Source organism: Armigeres subalbatus, chromosome 1 (genome assembly GCF_024139115.2).
Source record: "Armigeres subalbatus isolate Guangzhou_Male chromosome 1, GZ_Asu_2, whole genome shotgun sequence".
Taxonomy (NCBI): domain Eukaryota; kingdom Metazoa; phylum Arthropoda; class Insecta; order Diptera; family Culicidae; genus Armigeres; species Armigeres subalbatus.
In genome coordinates this window covers 243662403-243675384 of record NC_085139.1, presented here as the reverse complement: position 1 = coordinate 243675384, position 12982 = coordinate 243662403, and the positions used below count along the sequence as shown (strand labels likewise).

The 12982-nt window shown below is 49.4% G+C and overlaps 1 protein-coding gene across 1 annotated transcript in view; it reads left to right on the top strand.

Moving 5' to 3' along the window:
• The window catches only part of LOC134206233 (mucin-2-like), a 310180-nt gene extending 298188 nt beyond the window's left edge, over positions 1 to 11992 (top strand). The window contains exons 5-8 of the mRNA XM_062681921.1: positions 2250 to 2701; positions 2765 to 3033; positions 3100 to 4165; positions 4229 to 11992. Of these exons, the coding sequence (XP_062537905.1) occupies positions 2250 to 2701; positions 2765 to 3033; positions 3100 to 4165; positions 4229 to 10502 (8061 nt within the window). The 3' untranslated portion in view covers positions 10503 to 11992. The remainder of the gene's footprint in view (positions 1 to 2249; positions 2702 to 2764; positions 3034 to 3099; positions 4166 to 4228) is intronic.
• Positions 11993 to 12982: the final 990 nt, after the last annotated feature.

Genomic DNA, 12982 nt, shown 5'->3' with positions numbered 1-12982 from the left:
CTAGCTTCTGTGAGAAGCTTACTAGCTTCTGTGAGAAGCTTACTAGTTTCTGTGAGAAGCTTACTAGCTTCCTGTGAGAAGCTTACTAGCTCTGTGAGAAGCTACTAGTTTCTGTGAGAAGCCACTAGCTTCTGTGAGAAGCTTACCAGTTTCTGTGAGAAGCCACTAGCTTCTGTGAGAAGCTTCACCAGCTTCTGTGAGAAGCTTACTAGCTTCTGTGAGAAGCTTCACTAGCTCTGTGAGAAGCTACTAGCTTCTGTGAGAAGCACAGCTTCTGTGAGAAGCTTCACTAGCTTCTGTGAGAAGCTTTCCAGCTTCTGTGAGAAGCACCAGCTTCTGTGAGAAGCTTCACAGCTTCCTGTGAGAAGCTTCCAGCTTCTGTGAGAAGCTTCCAGCTTCTGTGAGAAGCTTCCAGCTTCTGTGAGAAGCTTCCAGCTTCTGCAGAAGCTTCCAGCTTCTGTGAGAAGCCCAGCTTCTGCAGAAGCTTCTCCAGCTTCTGTGAGAAGCACCAGCTTCTGTGAGAAGCTTCCAGCTCTGTGAGAAGCCCAGCTTCTGTGAGAAGCTTCCAGCTTCTGTGAGAAGCTTTCCAGCTTCTGTGAGAAGCCTCCAGCTCTGTGAGAAGCTTCCAGCTCTGTGAGAAGCTTCCAGCTTCTGTGAGAAGCTTCCAGCTCTGTGAGAAGCTTCCAGCTTCTGTGAGAAGCTTCCAGCTTCTGTGAGAAGCTTTCCAGCTTCTGTGAGAAGCTCCAGCTTCTGTGAGAAGCTTTCCAGCTTCTGTGAGAAGCTTTCCAGCTTCTGTGAGAAGCTTCCAGCTTCTGTGAGAAGCTCCAGCTTCTGTGAAGCTTCCAGCTTCTGTGAGAAGCTTCCAGCTTCTGTGAGAAGCTCCAGCTTCTGTGAGAAGCTTCCAGCTTCTGTGAGAAGCCTCTCAGCTTCTGTGAGAAGCTACTAGCTTCTGTGAGAAGTTTCACTAGCTTCTGTGAGAAGCTTTACCAGCTTTGAGAAGCTTCCAGCTTCTGTGAGAAGCACCAGCTTCTGTGAGAAGCTTCCAGCTTCCTAGCTTCTGTGAGAAGCTTCCAGCTTCTGTGAGAAGCTCAGCTTCTGTGAGAAGCTCCAGCTTCCAGAGAAGCTCCAGCTCTGTGAGAAGCCCAGCTTCTGTGAGAAGCTTTCCAGCTTCTGTGAGAAGCTTTCCAGCTTCTGTGAGAAGCTTCCAGCTTCTGTGAGAAGCTTCCAGCTTCTGTGAGAAGCTTTCCAGCTCTGTGAGAAGCTTCCAGCTTCTGTGAGAAGCTTCCAGCTCTGTGAGAAGCTTTCCAGCTTCTGTGAGAAGCTTCCAGCTTCTGTGAGAAGCTTCAGCTTCTGTGAGAAGCCTAGCTTCTGTATGAAGCTTTCCAGCTTCTGTGAGAAGCTTCCAGCTTCTGTGAGAAGCTTTCCAGCTTCTGTGAGAAGATTTGCAGCTTCTGTGAGAAGCTTTCCTAGCTTCTGTGAGAAGCTTTCCTAGCTTCTGTGAGAAGCTTTCCTAGCTTCTGTGAGAAGCTTTCCTAGCTTCTGTGAGAAGCTTTCCTAGCTTCTGTGAGAAGCTTTCCTAGCTTCTGTGAGAAGCTTTCCTAGCTTCTGTGAGAAGCTTTCCTAGCTTCTGTGAGAAGCTTTCCTAGCTTCTGTGAGAAGCTTCCAGCTTCTGTGAGAAGCTTCCAGCTTCTGTGAGAAGCTTTCCAGCTTCTGTGAGAAGCTTCCAGCTTCTGTGAGAAGCTTCCAGCTTCTGTGAGAAGCTTCCAGCTTCTGTGAGAAGCTTCCAGCTTCTGTGAGAAGCTTCCATCTTCTGTGAGAAGCTTTTCAGCTTCTGTGAGAACCTTCCAGCTTCTGTGAGAAGCTTTCCAGCTTCTGTGAGAAGCTTTCCAGCTTCTGTGAGAAGCTTTCCAGCTTCTGTGAGAAGCTTTCCAGCTTCTGTGAGAAGCTTTCCAGCTTCTGTGAGAAGCTTTCCAGCTTCTGTGAGAAGCTTTCCAGCTTCTGTGAGAAGCTTTCCAGCTTCTGTGAGAAGCTTTCCATCTTCTGTATGAAGCTTTCCAGCTTCTGTGAGAAGCTTCCAGCTTCTGTTAGAAGCTTTCCAGCTTCTGTGAGAAGCTTTCCAGCTTCTGTGAGAAGCTTTCCAGCTTCTGTGAGAAGATTTCCAGCTTCTGTGAGAAGCTATCAAGCTTCTGTGAAAAACTTTTTGAGAAATGTAATAAAATTCTAATCCAATTATCGCCACAAATCAACAGGACTACAGCATCAAGTTCTACCTGAACGCTGGTGCAGATCGCGACAAGCTTGTGCTGGGAATTCCAACTTATGGACGCTCGTACACGCTCTACAACCCGGACGCTACTGAGATCGGATCGCCTGCCGATGGACCTGGAGAACAGGGCGACGCCACCCGTGAGAAAGGCTACCTGGCGTACTACGAAATTTGTACTGCCGTGAGGGATGATCCAGAGTGGACGGTAGTGCAGCCAAACCCGAATGCCATGGGACCGTACGCGTACAAGGGTAACCAGTGGGTCGGATACGACGATGAAGCCATTGCCCGCAAGAAGGCCAAATACGTGGCGGAGAATGGGCTGGGAGGTATCATGTTCTGGTCCATCGATAACGACGACTTCCGCGGAACTTGTCACGGAAAGCCATACCCGATCATTGAAGCCGCCAAGGAGACGCTGCTCGCCAGCACAGAGTGAGTAGCGCCGAAGATTTTCAGGTGAAACTAATGAATGAGATTGTTTTTTATCGTTTTCAGCATCGGTGTCAATGACATTGCCGCCCCCAGTCGTCCGAGGAAGCCATCGAGATCGCGTAGTCGGTCGGGAACATCGAGCCGGAACCGTTTGACCACCGATAACAATAATGAGATTAAATCGTCGTTCAAGAGCACCCAGAGCAGGAAGAATAGTCGACCGGTGGCGCGAGCTACGACGACTACCACGACTTCTACGACGGAAGGTTCGCTGTACATCGGAGGACGTACGACCACTCCACAGCCACCGACTACTCCAGATCCAGGAGCAGGTTTGATCCATGCATGATCAGGTCAATCAATAGAAGCATTCTGAATTTATTTTCCTTTCGTTTTAGACTTCAAGTGTACCGATGAGGGATTCTTCCCGCATCCACGTGACTGCAAGAAGTATTTCTGGTGTTTGGACGCGCCTAGCCTTGGTTTAGTGGCTCATCAGTTCACATGTCCGTCCGGACTGGTGTTCAACAAGCTGGCTGATTCCTGTGATTATGCTCGCAACGTCGTTTGCGCTAAGACCGCACCTTCAACCACCACGACAACGACCACAACTTCCACAACCACCACAACGACTCCAGCGCCACGGAACCGTGTTACCGCTGCAACAACCCGAAACAACTTCTACAACCGAGCACAGACTACAACCACCACTACGGAACCGCCGATTGAGTTCGAGTACTCCGATGAAGAAGATGACGAAGTTCAGCCGGAGGAAGATCCAAAGGTGATCAAGGAGTTGATCGCGCTGATCAAGAGGGTCGGTGGCATTGAAGAGTTGGAGCGTCAACTGCAAGCCCAGGAAGACGGTTCGATTGTGCTGAAGGATGAAAAGACGGACCAGATCTCGACGACTCAGTCTACGATCAGCAAGAGTTTGTACGAACGAGTGCTCAGCAGAGCCGGTAACGGGCTACAGAAGTTCCGACCAGCGTTGACGTTTACGCAAACGGACAAGAGTGGTTCGACGGAAAATAAATACTCGTCGGTTGTGAGGAATTCGAACAGCCGGGGAGCTCCGCAGAACGATGGAATCGAGAAGCTGCCAGAGTTCGAAGGAGTATTCAAGGAGCGGCCCAAGTATGTGACCCTGAACCGAGCACGGCCAACCAAGGCTAGCGTGGAAGAGGATGTGGATGATCGATACGACGAAGAACCGTTCGAGGAGGAGGAAAACCAGCCGTCCACTTTCGCCACCAAGAGACCGACGTCCAGCCCGAAGTATGTTAGCATCCGGAGACAGCGACCGACAACGGCGGCCGACGCCGAGGTCGAAGAAGAAGAGGAAGATGAGAATGTGGCTGCACCGGTCCCACAGCAGCAGCAGTACAGTAGTGTGAATCGCAATCGTTTTCGCCAAACCACGACGGAGGAACCTGCGGATGAAGTGGAACGAGTGCCGAGCCGGTGAGTCGATGATTAAGTGCAAGAATGCAGCAGAGTAATTTTGGTTATGCTTCCGCATTTTAGGTACAACACGATCGAACGTCGTCGAGCTACCGGGCAGTACAACCGTCTGCAGGAAGGCGACAAAGATGATGTAGGCACTGATTCGTCTCTATTGGTACCATCAACCGATTACGAAACCATTTACACTACATCGTCTACTACCGATGCACCAGAACAGTTTATCACGTACAGTACACGACAGTATGCCAGCGTAGACCGTAGCGGTACGACCGAGGCTACGCCACAGACTGGCGGCCCTAGTGCTACGGATCTTACGCAGCCCATTCCAACAACCACCACCACTACAACAGCAAACGAAAACAATGTACAATACTTCAACACAGACTTACAGACGGATCCTCCCGAGCGGGACAGTCCAGTTGAAACCGTTTCCGATCTAGATTTAAGTAGAACGGCAGACTCGGACAGCCTGACGACGGACGACGCGGTGACCGTAGATTATAGCAAGAACGAACCGACCTACGAGGTAACCACTTTACTAAACCTAGGTGAGATTGTTACTGGTAGTAGTGTTAGTGAGTTAGATACGAGTGATTTTAGTAGTAGTGTTGGTACTAGTGGTGATAGCGTTAATCCTAGGATTCAGGAAGGGGAGGATCAGCTTAGGTTGCAGACGACTTCGCAGCCTGCAGCGACGACCTATGGTAATGAGGTTCCAACCACCACCGTTAGCCCCACAGCAACAGCAACCGTTAGCTCCACTAGCGAGAAATTGGTCGGTACTAACGAAGAACAGTCTAACTCGATTTATAAATTCCCATCAAGAACTAGGAAAACCACCACAACCACCACCACCACCACCTCTAGTCCCCTAGAAGTTGTCACTAATAAACAAGAGTTCGAATTAACCCAAACGCAGGCTGCCCCGCGTCCGTTCGGAGGGGCAGTTCGGCGTACGCGGCCAACGCGCCGCCCTTCGACCACTGCAACTACGACAACTTCAGCTCCCGAAGAGTTCACTACGCTCCGTTCGGTTAAGGTGAGTTATGCCAATAGCCCGAGATTTGATCTTTCAGGTAGACGTAGAACTAGTGTTGCCGCTTCGACAACTGTCGCAGCGAATCCTAGCAGCAACGAGGTAGGTAGTGCTAGCGATTCCCTGGTCAGCGAACCGAGTCCACGCCCGACCCGTACCCGAGGCTTCCGGGGCCGCGTACGGTTCGGATCTTCTACTGAATCAAGTTCCACTTCGACTGAATCGGCTGCTGTTGCCAGTGAACCAACCCGCCGCCGGCAACAGCCGTCGGATTCTTTTGCCCGTAATCGTTTCTCTTTGAATCGGCCTTCTAGCCGTGCACCGGAAGAAGCGCCCAGTACTACTACCGAACGACTAACCACCGAGGAGCAGCCAGTTGAGCAATCAACTGCCAGGGCTTCGCTCAGGAGGTTGAATTTCAATCAATACAGCGGTAGATTGAGTACCGAACCGACCACGACCACCACGGTCGAACCGGAAATCGAAACGGACTCGCCAGTTATCAACTTGCAACTCAAATCGCACGCCGGGATTGATGAAGATCTGTTCAAAACTCAGGAACGTATTCTGCTAACTCTGGGAACGGCCTTGCAGTACGGATTCAGCAATCGAAATGAACTGAATGGTCGACGGATTCAGGATAGCGAACCTAAAGTAGTCAAAGGTACTGTCGATGATTCGCCGATTACGAATGTGAATGTGATTCGCGAACGGTCTACAGAGAAGCCTCGTTCTCAAGATACCATTGATAACCGTCTTGCCGAAGATATCAATGAAATGGCCACCGAGCCTGCTGCCGTGTCATCTACGGATCGTTCTTCCCCAGCGGTTGACAGTACGGCAAGCGACACCGAACGACCGAACGACTACACAACGGTGTACAGCGTCAACACTGCCGAAGTGGAAACTACAACTCCTGGACAACGCAAGTTCTTCGGCAACCTCCGTGGACGAACTTCAACGACAACACAGACAACGGAATCACCGGAAACCACGCTGAAGGTTGTTTTGTCAGAAGTAAATACCAACAAGACATTCATCCCTGGAAAACTACGACCGACACGCCCGAGTCGATTCCGAACTTCAACGCTTGCTACCTCATCGGAATCTGTTAATGAAGCTTCCACTTTGAGATCCAAGTTCCCGCCGAGAAAGTCCTTCACAACTCCGAGTACAAATGCCCTTGCGAACGAAGCAGCCGATAAGCCATCGCGCAGACCATCAGCCTTCATTCGACGACAAAGACCAACACCGGCAAGCGCAACTTCAACACCTGCAACGTCCGAAACTTCTTCCGAAACATCTCCCGATACCGAAAACACGGAAATAACTGAGAGAACTCCTGGTATCTCCACCACAGTTGGTAGACGTCGATTGGGTCGTCGAAAGCTCACGACTGCGGCTAGTACGTCTGAAAAACCTGAAGAACTAGTCCACCGAGAACGTCCGGCTGGATTTACCAGACGACAGCGACTTCCATTCGGCCGTTCCACAACACCCAGCAGTACTGCTGCAACATCCAGCACGGCTCAGCGTGCGACCAGAACGACAACATCTGAACCATTCACAGCCGAGCCCACCTACCCGGATAGTGCCGTTGAAAACTCTGACTTCACCACCGTCATCTCTGACGTATCCAACGAGATCGAATCCACCTTCATCACCAATGAAGTGCTCTCAAGTGACAACTTCCTCCGACAGCGGCTTCCCGATTCGCGCGAGGTGAACAACTCGGAAGAAACCACCGACTTGCTGTCAACCGTCGTAACAGCTGAACCATCCACCGAATCAACTCCAACTCGACAGCTGCCTAAGCGGCCAGCCCAACGCTTCAGCGACAATCAACAAATCGAATCAGAAGTAGTCCCCAGCCGCAGTCCAAACAAGGCCTTCAGTGCCACACGCAGGAAATTCGGCGCATCGACTACAACCACGACAGAAGCCCCGGAAGTTTCCACCATCAAAAAGTTCGTTCCGTCACGTCAGAACCGGCCATCGTTCTCGCTAGCCCGGGCACGTGCCTCGACCACTACCGATAACCCAACCGATGAGGAACAACCGGAGCAACCGGTGTCAAGCTCAACTTCGCGAACGTTCTCCCCAACCCGTCGACGAAACCCACTGAACTTCGCTGGTCGCAGCTCGACCACCGCCTCCAGTGCCGGCGATGAAGCGGAAGTGACCTCCAGCAAGCCAGTGACTCCAACGCGTCGACGACCAGCGTTCAACGTGAGTCGAACACCACGACCCCAATCGTTTGAGGATTCGTTCGACAAAGCTTCGGTGGCGCCACCGGTAGCGAAGCCAAGTCCGAGCCGAGGAAGCCGTCCGTCATCAGCATTACTGCCGCGAAGGCCGAATCTGTTTGCTCGAACCACAACCACTACTACCGAAGCGTATGCGGAGTTTGGAGGCGATGAGAAAACTACGTTGGAAGAAGAGTCCAGCGCCGAACGGTACGGGCCGAGCACCAGAGGTTACAGCGAGATAAAGCGACCTTCCTCATCGGAAGAGCGGGATGGAGTGACGGGACGATACAGTGGAGAGGTTGAGGATAGCGAGAACGAAGTGCAACGACAAGGTAAGAAGCTGTTTGGACAACTGGGAAGTGGGAACAATAACTTGGAAGATGAGGGTGGACGATCAAAAGAACGAGGATCGGCTGAGGCTGTTGGCTTTAGAAGACCCGGACCAAGAATCGTAGGTTCAGGAAGTCGAGTGCAAGCGCCAAGAAACAATACGAGGTTCATTTTCCATAATAAGGATGAGGTTTCATCGACGACAGTCAGAGCAATTACGACAAGGGCCAGGAGGATTTTTGGAAATGTTGCAGGGTACAAGCCGAGTAACGTAACGAGCGCGAGTGCTCCCGCTGCTGGCAGTGCAACCACGGCTAAGCCAAAGCTGACAACACGCGGACGGCCAGTGTTTGGTAGGGCACGATCTACGACCGCTCCTGGAGCAACCGGAGATGATAAGGCTGTTACGCAGCGAGTTAATGACTCACAGCAAGGAGCGTCAACCACCAGACGTTATCAGCCGAAGAAACCTACACGGAAGCCAAGCTTCACTACGGTTTCGTTACCGGTCGGTGGTAGTAGAACCAGAACGAATTTGTCAAGCTTGTTCAATCGTAACCAGCCAGTAGTACTAACAACCACCGAGCAGAGCTCGGATCTAATCCAACCAGAGACGACATACGCAAGTGTAGACCCACAGACACCGGCGATATTGTCAGTGCTGCCAATCGAGCAAATTGTACCATCACTGCCGCCAACTACCACACCATCCACACTCGATAACGAGAATGAAATCGAGAACACCACATCATACGAAGATACAATCAACACAGTCAGAACCACCACCGAATATTACACAGCATCCGATGAAACTCTCTACACGACACTCAATACGGCCGACACTATTTACACCATTAATGATAATATCGATATTGATGATGTCAATGTATTGCAGGAACGTAGTAGAACATCCACCACAACGGTCCGACCAACGACGCTCTACCACGTGTTCTCGATCGACAAGGAGAGCGAATCGATGCCGTCGTCGACGGAAATTTACCGCACCGAGGAGCAAGAGATCGAACTGCCATCGTCGAACAAGACGGACAAACTGGTCGAGATCCATCGTGTGGTGGAGATCTACACAAAGAACACCAGCAATCCGGATGAGATCCCAGTCATGCAGAAACTGGGTGAAATCAATCGCAAGATCATTATCCGGCTTGTTGAACCGAAGAATAAATCAGCGGAAGCGATCGAGGAAGACAAAGAGAAGAAAAGTCGAACGCTAGTGTTTGCTGATAACATTTTTAACGTGGAGACGTCTACAATCCCGTTGGAGGGATTGTTCGATGCCGATAAAGAGGGAAAAACCGGTCGCACGGAATTCCAAACGACAGAATTGAATCTGGAGGAAGAGTTGACCACCGTCGCACCACAAGTGGAGATTGAGCGTATCTCTAGTGTGGACTTCGGGACAACGGAGCGTGATCCGCAGGAACTGGTTACGATAACACCTCTGATTGCCGAAACGGAACGCTACACTCAGGTAACTACTTCTCCGCTAAAGCCAGATACTGACCGAAGTGTAGATTTTGAAGACACCACTGTGAACGATGAGGAACCAGCAACGGATTATTATGCTGATGAGTTGCCATCGACGGTGCCGGTTCAGCCTTCGACTACGACCACATCCACTTCGACGACAACGACGACGACCACGACTACCGAAGAACCAACAACTGTGCCTCTCACAGAGGCTCCAGTGTCATCTTCTACGCAAATTGTTCACAAGTACACGCTCCCGGCAGAATTTGCTTTCATTGAACCCTCAGATGAACCAACCACAACCACGGAGGCCCCAACAACTGTGCCGCCAACTACCACGACATCGACTTCAACCTCTACCACAACCACCACTACAACGACAACAACGACCACAACTACACCAGAGCCCCCAACGGAGGCTCCGGAGACTCCTGCGCCGGAGCGTGTACGACCGCTGGTTATCCCCAGCGTGGAGACTAAGAGGAAGTACACGAAGCGTCCCAAAACGACCGTTTATCGACCCCAACTGGACTTTGTCTACACCAACGAAAACTCTAGCGAAGATGAACCGGCCGTTGCAGTCGAACAGGTAACCGAACCACTTCCTAGCACCTCCACTCAGAAAGTACAAAGCACTAGTAGAAAGTACGTTCCCTCGGGAGCACTCCGTTCTGGTGATGGTTTGTCCTTCCGAAAGTCCAAGGATATTCAGGTGGTACCCCTGCCGAAGGCAGCCGCTTCCAAAGCCACTACCCTAAAACCAAAGTTCACAACGACGACGGCAGCTCCGAGAACAACCCCCAGTAGAACGACAACGACGACTACCACTACCACCACGACGGAAGCACCGGTAACTAAGGTGGACTTCAACATCAAGTACGTGCTGCCGGTGTTCACGCCGGATCTCGTAAGCGAGCTCAAGATCGAAAGCAAGAACGATAAGTACAGCGTGCCGCTGTCATCGCTCTACAATCCGGACTTCATTACGAAATCCGTCTCGGGAGAACAACGGCAGGAGCGCCAGTATTCGCCCGTCTACCGGCCGGAGCTGGACAATGACGAGCTGACGCGGGCACTGACCAGCGATCCGGATCCGGTCGCCCTGGAGGCCGCCAGCCTGGATCGGGAGATTCTCGGCGATCGCAGCACCAACGACAGCGAGAGCGACGAACGCCTCGAAGTGCGCAGCATACCGTCGTACTTCTATCGGCGAGCCGGGGAGGTCAGTTAAACCCCTAACTTCCCTCCACCCCGATCGACAAAATCCGGCAAACAGACACAACTCTTCTCACACTCGTATCTTGAATGTTGCATGCTGGGAGAAAGAGCGAGATAGAGTACTGGACCCGTATTATACGCGAATGCATTTCGGTTCTGTTGGCAACCTTGTCGCACGTATGGTGCACGGTTGCCATCGTATTTTATAAACATATTTCTAATCCTCTGAAACAACGAGATGCCATAGATTTTAACTAATTTATTGTTGTTTCTTCTAACCCCTGATTAATTCGGTGAACACGTGACCCTTTCCCGTTGCTCTAATCTGCTTGTTGTATGTGTCCTCTCCCCTTCCTCCCACGACTGGAATACCTACTCGTCCGATGATATTACCATGGTAACGAGAGTGTTTATTTGTATATGTGTGTATGAGTGTGAACGTATTTATTCTAACCTCAAAGGGAACCTTCGGCTCCCCGTGTTTGTTTAATACTCTTTTCCTTTCCTCCCTAGTACATAAGATTGTGTGTTCAGCAACAGGCATATATCAGCAAACAGGATCACCGAATTCACCACTACCAGTGTGATTGACTGCTCTGTTCATGATATTGTCAATGTTGTTGTTGTGGCACCCTGTGAATCTTTTCTCTAACATAAATCAGTGTGAGTGGTTGCGAATAGGTTAACCTCATTTATTAATCACAAAAATACTCTTTGATGCACCCCTGCACGGCGAAGTGTTGTTGTTTGATTCTTATATCTGCACCATTTTGTATTTTAATCAACAACCCTTTCAGCTGTATTGTTTACGTAAACGAACATTCACACTAGGAACAAGTTAGGTTTTAGCAAAACAACGCTAGTCTTTAAGTAAACAAAAAAACACAAAACACAAGATGGCGTCTTGAAACGGCCTCCGACCTGTCACAACAGCTAGCTTGCACTTGCACAAACACACAGCGGAGAACCAATAGTGAAGCGAGTGCAAAACAAATACAAAGTGTGCTGTGCCAAAGAGTTACAGCGTGAACAGGTTTAAAATCAATAAAAGTGTATAGGTTAGGTTAGAAATCCTCTTGAAACCCGTAGATAGTTCTGATTAGGTTTAGGGTTCTTGTTTTTTTCTGACTCCAACACTGCCAGAGGACATAACTTCTCTAGATGATACTGTTCCCTTCGGACAGTTGAACGATTTAGTGTAAATAACATTTATTAAAGCACCCTTCCTCTGTCGGGTGTTGCTATCACCCTGCTATAACTATCCTGAGCAAAACAAACACATAAACGAGTCGATCAATGGAAGACGAAAACAAAAGAATATGTACATAGTTAAATAGGATGTAGTCATATTTAATATTATTTCGATTAGATTCGAAACAAAGCGGAACGCTGCGAGAAAATACTCTCACACAAGTATAGACAAAACATACCAAGAGCTGTTAGCACTGTTTTTGTATACATAAAAACACTGGAACAAGCGTACGAAAATGTTCAAAACAAACACCACACGTTTTTTGTATTTATTCCTCTAGTTTTAAGAGTCATTTCGTTTGTGCCTGCGAAGCGGTTAATCACTCTCATAGTTTCATAAGCGGTACTCATTCATCAAGTTCCGAACGAACTCTCATCACATGGTTCATCATCGTCGTCGGTCGTGTCTTCCTTCATCGGTGCAGTGACTACTGGTTCAAAGTGAAGAAGCGAAAGAAAAACCGAACTGTCAGTATTGTCACTAAGATGACTGCGGCGGAGTTCCTGTGTCAAATTTTGTCGAAAGACATGTGCGTCAACTGTAAGTAGGCTATGTTTTTATCCTGATCGTGCCTTGAATTTCTTCGAACAACAACGGAGGTGATAATACCCTTTTAGGCATAACAGACGATAAACATAAAATGTGTCAGAAACAAAATGGTATAGAGATTTACCAACAACACCCGTTGGAAATGCCTAATGTCGCACATCCGAGCAAGGTTTTATTATTTCATCGTTTGGGATCTGCATTTCAAAAATTTCAACAAGTGAGTCCGCCCAGTAAAAAAATTGTTTCTTACTGCCTTAAAAATATATCTGGCCAATTCAGTTAATCGTGGTCCAACAAGCGGGCAGCTCAATTCAATCGAAGTCTAACTACAGATAACAGATATTTAGGCTAGAACAAATTTCATTGAAAATCCTGTGTGAACTTTTGAATTGATATACGTTGGCCCACTACTGCCATCTACTCAACTGATTGCCTACCTACGCAGCCTATGTATTTGACAGCCGCATTCGGGCTGCATTTTCAACAACAATGATCCTTGCGTCATCTCTAATCGATTGCCAAACGCGGTCCCAATGAATCATATACAGTGGTTGGTTTCCTACCTGCCGCTGTCGTGTCCATGCGCTATTGTATATGCGCAAAATAGCCAGCATAAGTTAACCGCCAGAAATTTGTATGGCGAAAGACATCTAACGCGGGTTTTCTCAACAGTAGGAACTTTTCACGAAAAA